This window comes from Prionailurus bengalensis, chromosome D4 (assembly GCF_016509475.1).
Source record: "Prionailurus bengalensis isolate Pbe53 chromosome D4, Fcat_Pben_1.1_paternal_pri, whole genome shotgun sequence".
NCBI lineage: Eukaryota > Metazoa > Chordata > Mammalia > Carnivora > Felidae > Prionailurus > Prionailurus bengalensis.
Window position 1 is genome coordinate 81,786,624 of NC_057359.1, and position 11,051 is coordinate 81,797,674.

Here is an 11,051-nt window from a genome sequence, read left to right on the forward strand (position 1 = left end):
GAAGGAATTCATCACCACTAAACCAGCCCTACAAGAGATCCTAAGGGGGATTCTGTGAGTGAAATGTTGCAAGGACCACAAAGTACCAAAGACATCACTACAAGCATGAAACCTACAGACATCACAATGACTCTAAACCCATGTCTTTCTATAATAACACTGAATGTAAATGGACTAAATGCTCCAACCAAAAGTCATAGGGTATCAGAATGGATAAAAAAACAAGACCCATCTATTTGCTGTCTACAAGAGACTCATTTTAGACCTGAGGACACCTTCAGATTGAAAGTTAGGGGATGGAGAACTATGTAGCATGCCACTGGAAGTCAAAAGAAAGCTGGAGTAGCCATACTTATATCAGACAAACTAGACTTTCAATTAAAGGCTGTAACAAGAGATGAAGAAGGGCATTAAATAATAATTACAGGGTCTATTTATCACGAAGAGCTAACAATTATAAATGTCTATGCACCAAATACGGGAGCCCCCAAATATATAAAACATTCAATCACAAATATAAGCAACCTTATTGATAAGAATGTGGTAATTGCAGGGGACTTTAATACCCCACTTACAACAATGGATAGATCATCTAGACACAGGGTCAATAAATAAACAGGGCCCTGAATGATACATTGGATCAGATGGACTTGACAGATATACTTAGAACTCTGCATCCCAAAGAAACAGAATATACTTTATTCTTGAATGCACATGGAACATTCTCCAAGACAGATCACATACTGGGTCACAAAACAGCCCCTTCATAAGTACACAAGAATTGAGATCATACCATGCATACTTTCAGACCACAATGCTATGAAGCTTGAAATCAACCACAGGAAAATCTGGAAGACCTCCAAAAGCATGGAGGTTAAAGAAAACCCTACTAAAGAATGTATGGGCCAACTGGCAATTAGAGAAAAAATTTAAAAATATATGGAAACAAAAGAAAATGAAAATACAACAATCCAAACGCTTTGGGATGCAGCGAAGGCAGTCCTGAGAGGAAAATACATTGCAATCCAGGCCTATCTCAAGAAACAGAAAAATCCCAAATACAAAATCTAACAGCACACCTAAAGGAAATAGAAGCAGAACAGCAAAGACATCCCAAACCCAGCAGCAGAAGAAAAACAATAAAGATGAGAGCAGAAATAAACAATATAGAATCTAAAAAAACTGTAGAGCAGATCAATGAAACCCAGAGTTGGCTTTTTGAAAAATAAACAAAATTGAAAAACCTCTAGCCAGGCTTCTCAAAAAGAAAAGGGAGATGACCCAAATAGATAAAATCATGAATGAAAATGGAATTATTACAACCAATCCCTCAAAAATACAAGCAATTATCAGGGAATACTATGAACAACTATATACCAACAAACTGGACAACCTGGAAGAAATAGACAAATTCCTAAGTACCCACCCACTCCCAAAACTCAAACAGGAAGAAATAGAAAACTTAAACAGACCCATAACCAGCAAAGAAATTGAATCAGTTATCAAAAATCTCCCAACAAATAAGAGTCCAGGACCAGATGGCTTCCCAGGGGAATTCTACCAGATTTAAAGCAGAGATAATACCTATCCTTCTCAAGCTGTTCCAAAAAATAGAAAGCGAAGGAAAACTTCCAGACTCATTCTATGAAGCCAGCATCCCTTTGATTCCGAAACCAGAGACCCAGCAAAAAAGAGAACTACAGGCCAATATCCCTGATGAATATGGATGCAAAAATTCTCAATAAGATACTAGCAGATCAAATTCAACAGCATATAAAAGAATTATGCACCATGATCAAGTGGGATTCATTCCTGGGCTGCAGGGCTGGTTCAACTTTTGCAAATCAATCAATGCGATACATCACATTAATAAAAGAAAAGATAAGAACCATATGATCCTGTCAATTGATGCAGAAAAAGCATTTGACAAAATTCAGCACCCTTTCTTAATAAAAACCTTTGAGACAGCCGGGATAGAAGGAACATACTTAAACATCATCAAAGCCATTTATGAAAAGCCCACAGCTAATATCATCCTCAAGGGGAAAAACAGAGCTTCCTCCCTGAGATCAGGAACACGACAGGGATGTCCACTCTCACTGCTGTTGTTTAATATAGTGTTGGAAGTTATAGCATCAGCAATCAGACAACAAAAGGAAATCAAAGGCATCAAAATTGGCAATGAAGTCAAGCTTTCACTTTTTGCAGATGACATGATATTATACATGGAAAACCCAATAACCTCTACCAAAAGTCTGCTAGAACTGATACATGAATTCAGCAAAGTTGCAGGATACAAAATCAATGTACAGAAATCAGTTGCATTCTTATACACTAATAATGAAGCAACAGAAAGACAAATAAAGAAACTGATCCCATTCACAATTGCACCAAGAATCACAAAATTCCTAGGAATAAACCTAACCAAAGATAAAAAAGATCTGTATGCTGAAAACTATAGAAAGCTTATGAAGGAAATTGAAGAAGATATAAAGAAATGGAAAAACATTCTGTGCTCATGGATTGGAAGAATAAATATTGTTAAAATGTCAATACTACCCAAAGCTATCTACACATTCAATGCAATCCCAATCAAAATTGCACCAGCATTCTTCTTGAAGCTAGAACAAGCAATCCTAAAATTTGTATGGAACTACAAAAGGCCCTGAATAGCCAAAGTAATTTTGAAGAAGAAGACCAAAGGGGGAGGCATCACAATCCCAGACTTTAGCCTCTACTACAAAGCTGTAATCATCAAGACAGCATGGTATTGGCACAAAAACAGGCCCAGAGACCAATGGAATAGAATAGAAACCCCAGAATTAGACCACAAAAGTATGGCCAACTAATCTTTGACAAAGCAGGAAAGAACATCCAATGGAAAAAAGACAGTCTCTTCAACAAATGGTGCTGGGAGAACTGGACAGTAACATGCAGAAGAATGAAACTAGACCACTTTCTTACACCATTCACAAAAATACACTCAAAATGGATAAAGGACCTGAATGTGAGACAGGAAACCATCAAAACCCTAGAGGAGAAAGCAGGAAAAAACCTCTCTGACCTCAGCCGCAGCAATTTCTTACTTTACACATCCCCAAAAGCAAGGGAATTAAAAGCAAAAATGAACTATTGGGACCTCATCAAGATAAAAAGCTTCTGCACTGCAAAGGAAACAATCAACAAAACTAAAAGGCAACCAACGGAATGGGAAAAGACATTTGCAAATGACATATCGGACAAAGGGCTAGTATCCAAAATCTATAAAGAGCTCACCAAACTCCACACCTGAAAAACAAATAACCCAGTGAAGAAATGGGCAGAAAACATGAATAGACACTTCTCTAAAGAAGACATCCAGATGGCCAACAGGCACATGAAAAGATTCTCAACGTCTCTCCTTATCAGGCAAATACAAATCAAAACCACACTCAGATACCACCTCCCACCAGTCAGAGTGGCTAAAAGGAACAAACGAGGAGACTATAGATGCTGGCAAGGATGTGGAGAAACAGGAACCCTCTTGCACTGTTGGTGGGAATGCAAACTGGTGCAGCTGCTCTGGAAAACAGTGTGGAATTTCCTCAAAAAATTAAAAACAAATCTATCCTATGACCCAACAGTAGCACTGCTAGGAATTTACCCAAGGGATACAGGAGTGCTGATGCATAGGGGCACTTGTACTCTGATGTTTATAGCAGTACTTTCAACAATAGCCAAATTATGGAAAGAGCCTAAATGTCCATCAACTGATGAATGCATAAAGAAATTGTGGTTTACATACACAATGGAATACTATGTGGCAATGAGAAAGAATGAAATATGCCCTTTTGTAGCAATGTGGATGGAACTGGAGAGTGTTATGCTAAGTGAAATAAGTCATACAGAGGAAGACAGATACCATATGTTTTCACTCATGTGGATCCTGAGAAACTTAACAGAAGACCATGGGGGAGGGGAAGGAAAAAAAAGAGGTTAGAGAGGGAGGGAGCCAAAGCATAAGAGACTCTTAAAAACTGAGAACAAACTGAGCGTTGTTGGGGGGTGGGAGGGAGGGGAGGGTGGGTGATGGGTATTGAGGAGGACACCTTTTGGGATGAGCACTGTGTGTTGTATGGAAAACAATTTGACAATAAATTTCATATTTTAAAAAATAAAATAAAAATTTAAAACTTTGTATTCATTCCTTGAAAGTCCTTGAATACATAGAGTTGATTGTTTTTAGTGTTGTTTGAAGTAGATTCATTTCAATGTGTCTCCATATTAATAATGAAGTTTTAAAAATTAATTAATATTTGAAGAGTTCATTCTGTCTCCACTACTCTGCAATAGATGTCCTTGGCTGTAAATGAAAGTATCAATTAGGTAATTTAATCTGCACTCCAAAAAAAAAAAAGATACAGGTCAATAATGGGTAAATTTTAAGTGAAAGTGTATCAGTAAGAATTTGTTCAGGAGAGAAAAACAAAAGTTCTTTCTTATACAACTGTTGCAAGAGGTGAGGAACAGAGGTCAGGGAACTTGCACTTGAAAACTAAAAAGCCCAAAACTAAAGATTTCAGCCTGAGCATAAAATAGATGGTTTCAAAAGATTAGTGGGCAGTGGCTGCAAATCTCAAGAATCACTGAAAAACTCCTCCAAATGTCTTGGTCTGATGCGTAATGCAGGTGGCTCTTAGCTCAATGGGAAACTACTGTGAAGCTTGCATCTACCCATATTTCTGGCTATAATTACCTCCAGAGAATAATGGTTTCTTCTCTTGCCTTCTAAACTTCTCATGAGTTCCTCTCATTGGAAGACATTAAACATGAACAATACAGAAAAGAAAAATCTGGAAAATGTAGCTTCTAGCCTTGCCACTGCAATTCAGGAAAAGCTTAGAAGTAGGTGTTAATAATGCAAAGTTAGCAACAGTCTAGTTAGTATATGGCATAAGGAGAAGAAAGGGGGGGGGTTGAGTAAGAGTCTGAAAGTGTCCATATGCAAGTCCCAGAATAGGATGAGGGATGCATGGGACAGAGCCACCCTACACGAGTCCACTTTAGATCAGCGAACGTGCAATGAGCCACAGAAGCACCAGTGAGATCAGCCAAGTCCAGAAAAAAAACATCATCCTAAGCTAGATCAGCCAAGCCCCAACCAACCTTCAGATTGATAAGTAGCATAAATGCTTGTTGGTGAATACTGCTGGGCTATTGTGGCCATTTGTCACCCAGCATTTTTTTGTGGCAACTGTAACTGATATACAGGGGTACAAAAAAGCCTTTATATCACAAGGACCAGCGTAAGTAACATCAGTGGAATGCGAAAATGTATTCCTGCTATAGAAGTGAGGAGGAAGGAGTAAATATTCTTTCAAACAATAATTCAGTATATCACACTTAATACCTGGGATGTTGAATACCTACTACTCAGGAAGTGACATTTTTTTTCTGCTATTCTTTGAAATTTCATTTATTTGAGGGTTTTCTCCTCTGCTGAATAAAAACTCTTATGGATCCCATAAATTCTTTTCTAACCTTTAGATATTAAAAAGGGTAAGGATTACTTTCTACCACAAACATGTCTCAATTCTATAGTTAAATTTCCTGGAGGGGTTATGGGAGGGGGGATGGGCTAAATGGGTAAGGGGCATTAAGGAATCTACTCCTGAAATCATTGTTGCACTATATGCTAACTAATTTGGATGTAAATTAAAAAATAAAATTAAAATTAAAAAAAATTTCCTCATTGGATTCAGGCAGGTAAGAATCTGAAGTTCTGAAAGGAGTCATAATGGTAGATTATCTCCCCCCCCACCCCACCCCATCATTTTTCTGAAATCTAGTTGCAGTTGCTGAATCCACCCTCTGGGATAAAGCTTGAAAGAAAGAATGAACAAAGGGTGACAGTAATATGCTCCTTTGGTTGCTACCATATTAAAAAGGTTTTGACTTCTTTTGACCTGGATGATGGTTAGAACAGACTCATTCTCTTGTCCCTTCTGGGCCAGCAGACATTCAGAGTCTCCCAGGCTGCCTTCACACACATCCTCTGTGATATAACAAAAGTATATTTCTTTCTGTAATTGTTTCCCCTCAGAGCCTCTGGTTTTGTGGTTGTGCATTCCCTACAGATCTCTTCTTCTCTCTTCAAGTTTCCTAGACTTGGTCATGGGTTTTCTTGGGGAGACATGAAAATGGCTTCACATCAGTTTTCTCTCTCACATAACTCACCTATAGTCCATAGGAAACTTTTTCTTAATTGAAGTATAATTGACAAATTATGTTACATTAGTTTTGGGCATACAGCATAGTGATTCCACAGGCAGGAAACATTTTTGCTTTTATTGACCCACCGTGAAAAGAAGTGAAGGGTATTTCCCCAAAACATAATTCTATTTCATAATTCAATTCCCCCTCTTTCCCTCTTTCTTTTTTCCTATTGCTGTCATTCTCATCCAAATGAGAGAGATATATAAGACTCTCTAAATGGTTCTTTTCAAGCTTCTGCCAGTAAGCTTGAAGTGAGGAGGAAAGCACCCTCTTCTCTGTTGCGAGAATTTGGGGTTCACTGTGCAGCCTTCTAAAAAAAACCCACCATCACTTTATGAGAACCTCTCATCTCTAGCTCTTAGCACTTTTTAGATCCATATCCGGATTAAGAGGCTGATGAGTTATGAAACTGAGTACTGGGCATTTCCTATAAACATCTTCATTTTGTGTGTTACAACTCACTTTGGCATCTGGAGTCTATGGAATCTTGGTACCTCAGCTGAAACTTCCGGTTTAATATCCTGCACACGCTACTCCCTCTTCCTGTCATTGCCAGGACAAGATAGAGCTTTGTGTGTTTGGATAATTCTGATTTGTTAAGTCTCAGGTAAAGCAACACCTTCCCTGGGAAGTCTTTCATATTCTCTCACACTAATTGTTTCCCCCCAAGACACAGCATTCCATATAAACAATTACATTCCTTGCCATGCAGAATCACTCTGGAGTCAGACAGCCAAGATTCAAATCTTCCTTCACTAACTGTGATGTTAAGATGCTTTTGAACATGAGCTTTCTAAAAGTATCTCTTTCTTAAATTAAAAAAAAATTACATCCAAGTTAGTTAGCATATAGTGCAACAATGATTTCAGATTCCTTAATGCCCCTTACCCATTTAGCCCATCCCCCCTCCCACAACCCCTCCAGTAACCCTCTGTTGTTCTCCATATTTAAGAGTCTCTTATGTTTTGTCCCCTCCCTGTTTTTATATTATTTTTGCTTCCCTTCCCTTATGTTCATCTGTTCAAAGTATCTCTTTGAGCATGAGTTTTCTCAAAATATCTCTTAGGGTTGTTGTCAGAATTAAATTAGATGACCCTAATGCATAGATTAGGCTCTTAAACCAGTATCTGAGACAACTGAGGTGACATTTATTTTGTTGCTGAATACCTGTGTGTGTTTGGAAAGAAAGAATATGTGGTCTGTATTCCTGAAGGACAAGCAAGCAGTGTGTTAATTACTATGTAAGAAAAGTAAAATTTACTATGTTCTTCTTGGAAGTTCTAGAAGGGCTCAAGGTCCCTGAATACCCGGATGTCTGAGTGAAGAAGGAGACATATCATCACCAAAATGGAAAATTCCTTAGAAATTGATGCATAAAAGACCAAATATATTTTATAATAATCTGAAAATCTGAGGAAAGTCCAGCTCTGATAGCTCCCATTTGATGATACCAGCCAAAGAGATACAGCATCTTCAAAGTATTTTCCAATCCCATCATCCAAGAAAAGAACGAAGTAAGTCCTATAAAGTACATCTAATTTTACTATTCTCCCCAACAGATGTAAAGATAATGTCAGCAAAGCATTTCTCAGTGACAGTGTGGAAGGAAGACAGGAGAGCTATATTTACAATAATTTGTGTTTATGTGTAATTGAAGAAATAAGATAATATGTATATTTTAAAAGAAAAGTAAGTATCAGGTGGAAGAATATGTTTTATTACTCAAGAGTTTTCTCAAGGCCCCTTTCATGTCTTTATTTCTCAGGCTGTAAATGAAAGGGTTCAACATGGGGGTGACCACTGTGTACATCAAGGAAGCAATTAGGTTTTTGTTATTGGTGTTGTTGGATGAGGGAAGAAAATATAGGCCAATAATTGCCCCATAATAGAGAGTCACTACTGAGAGATGTGATCCACAAGTGGACAAGGCTTTGCAGATGCCCTTGGTAGAAGGAACCCGGAGGATGGTGGCCCCAATATGGCCGTAAGAAACCACAATGCATAAGAATGGAAGCATAATGGCTGTTAATCCTGCAGTAAAGATCACCAATTGGTTGAGGGAAGTGTCTGAGCAGGACAATTTGAGCAAGGCAGCAAGGTCACAGAAGAAGTGGGGGACGGTGTGGTCAGCACAGAAGGACAGCTGGGCTAGGAGAAGGGTATGCAAAAGAGCACAAGCACAAGCAATGACCCAGGATCCAGCCACTAGCATGACACAGATGCTCTGACTCATGACGATGGTATAATGCAGAGGGTGACAGATGGCCACATACCTGTCATAGGCCATTGAAGTGATCAAGAAACTGTCTAAATCAGCGCAAAATATGAAGAAATATGTCTGTGAAATGCATCCTTCATAGGAGATGGATTTGTACTTAGCATGCATGTTCATCAGCATCTTTGGGACAGTGACAGATGAAAAGGAAACATCAGTGAAGGCCAAGTGGCTGAGGAAGAAGTACATGGGGGTGTGGAGGCGAGAGTCCAGCCTGATGAGCAGGATGATGAGCAGGTTCCCCAGCACCGTGGTCAGGTACATGCCCAGGAACAGGGCGAAGAACATGGCCTGTTGCTCTGGCCGGATGGGGAGCCCCAGGAGGAGAAACTCGGACACACTGCTCTGGTTCTCCCTCCTCATACTGGTACATCAGCTGAAGGGGACGGGTGGGGAAAGTTGAAAAGAGAAGGTGGAATGTTTCTGGATAAAAAAGTGATCATTGTGGCATAGTATAGTAGAGATGTTCTTTTGATTTAGGGAAGGTTTTCATTTATATTTTCTTACATTTTAGGCATATTTTGCTGGATAAATGTAGAAAATGTGTACCTTTAGGATATACAACCACTTACTTTTTTTTCTCAATTTGGTGCCAGTCTCTGCAAATGATAATACTAACAGTTAATATTTATTGAATGTTGTCCTTATGCACGGTGTGAATAGCTACATGTAGCAACTGATTCAACAGTCTTACATATATGAGCTAGGTAGGTACCATTGTTATTTCCTCTTTTCAGATGGGCTAGCTGAGGCAGACAGTGTCACAATCACTGAGGTAGAAGATTACCAGCTGGGATTTGGACCCAAACATTGTGACTCCAGAGTTTGTTCTCTGGGAGCAAAACAAATTACTTGACATCAGAAATCTCATTGCCCTTCATAATTTTGTGTGTTGTGATCTGTTTAATTCTGCATCCTCTACTTCTGGACACATTCTATGATTATTGATTTGTTCCTTGGCTGTAGACCCAAAATCTATCATAGAATAATAGAAATTTGTTGTTCAAGTGAAAGATGTCACATCCAGTTAAATTAATCACAGCAGCCTCTTAAGAAACTTACAACAGGTCTTGTTCAAGATCCGGGTTTCATCCTAATAATCCTGGAATCCAGTGTTATTTAGCTGCCACATAGCATCACATTTAACAAAGCACAATAAAAATCTAAAAATAATTTTTAAAAGGAATTATCTTTTCAGTGTCTCCAAAATAGCCTGTAAGAGATTGATTTCCTAACCCAAATCAATATTTATCACAATACCTACATATTTTTTAAAAGAAAAGGCAGGGATTCACTATAACATTTCAAAGATTATTGTAAAAGTATATTGACTGCAACAAAAAATGTACTTTTACAAAGATAAACTAATAAAACAGTGGATGAAAATAGAGAGCCTAGAAACAGATGAGTTTATGAGGACTTGGCCTCACCATTGCTTTGCCAACCAGATTTAGAAGGCAACCATGTTCCACCAGTCCTGGTTCCCCCAACCCCATATGAGTGAAAAGAAGAGTGTAGTCATGAACCAGTTTAATCTAGTAGGTGAAAATTCATGTCGAATGATAACTTTCAATGGCAACAGCAAAGTAGTTAATTGGCTCCCCAGAATGTCTGGAACCAGATATCAAATCAGAATATTTATGAATGCTTTTCCATTAGGTCTCCCAGAAATAGGTGAAAGGTAGTTGACTACTTAGTTCTAGAGGCAGATCTTTATGCACAGATTCCAGCACTTTGGACCCAACCCTGACCCCACAGTCTTCATGGATTGTGGAAAATGAGTGATGGAACACTCTCTCTAATTTACTTGAAATTTTTCAAATCATCTAGGTCAGTTTTTCTTGGGGGAACATGCAAAACTATACCTATGTAGTGTGATTTCCAGACCAACATTGAGACTTCCATATCCCCATCCAAAATATCACCCTCAATAGGCTGCTGGTACTCGAAATTCTTTCAGCAAGAGATAAAAGGTTTTAAGTTCCTGACTAAAGTAAATATTCCTGGACAAGAAAGCCCTATGGCCAACCCTCTCACTGAGATGGGCTGGCTGGGAACCATTCATATTCAGGGACCAGGTTTGGATGGCAGAACAAGAGCACTGACCTCCTCAGACAAAATGAAGAGGGGAGAGGGTTGGAGATTACAGGCAGAATGAAAGTAGAGGTTGCAGACACAGAACAAATTTACCATCTTTGCAATTTGGCTGCTATAAGGCTAAAAATAGTCACATTGTTAATAAAATCTGATTGAGCACCTAATGTGCACCAGGTGCTTTTCAAATACTGTTCATTTCTTCCCACAACCTTTCAGCATAGACATCCAGATCCTCATTTTAGAGAAAAGAACACTGGAACTCAGTGATGAAACTTGTCTGATGTTACATAGCACTAGTATTTGGTAAATCTGAGACTAGATCCCAGGTCTCTATAGATGCAAAGACTATTTGTTCATACTATATTACATGCCTTCATTAATTACATCCTTGAGTAGGACAGTACTTGCTGTCTGAGAGCACTCA

General features: G+C 38.6%; 1 protein-coding gene across 1 annotated transcript; it reads right to left on the bottom strand.

The window, feature by feature from the left end:
• Positions 1–5,545: 5,545 nt before the first annotated feature.
• On the bottom strand, positions 5,546–8,893 carry LOC122475371 (olfactory receptor 1J1). The gene is made up of 2 exons (XM_043567298.1): positions 7,981–8,893; positions 5,546–5,562 (listed from the first exon to the last, which is right to left on the bottom strand). The coding sequence occupies exons 1-2, from the start codon at positions 8,891–8,893 to the stop codon at positions 5,546–5,548; spliced, it is 930 nt and encodes a 309-aa protein (XP_043423233.1).
• Between the last annotated feature and the right edge of the window lie 2,158 nt (positions 8,894–11,051).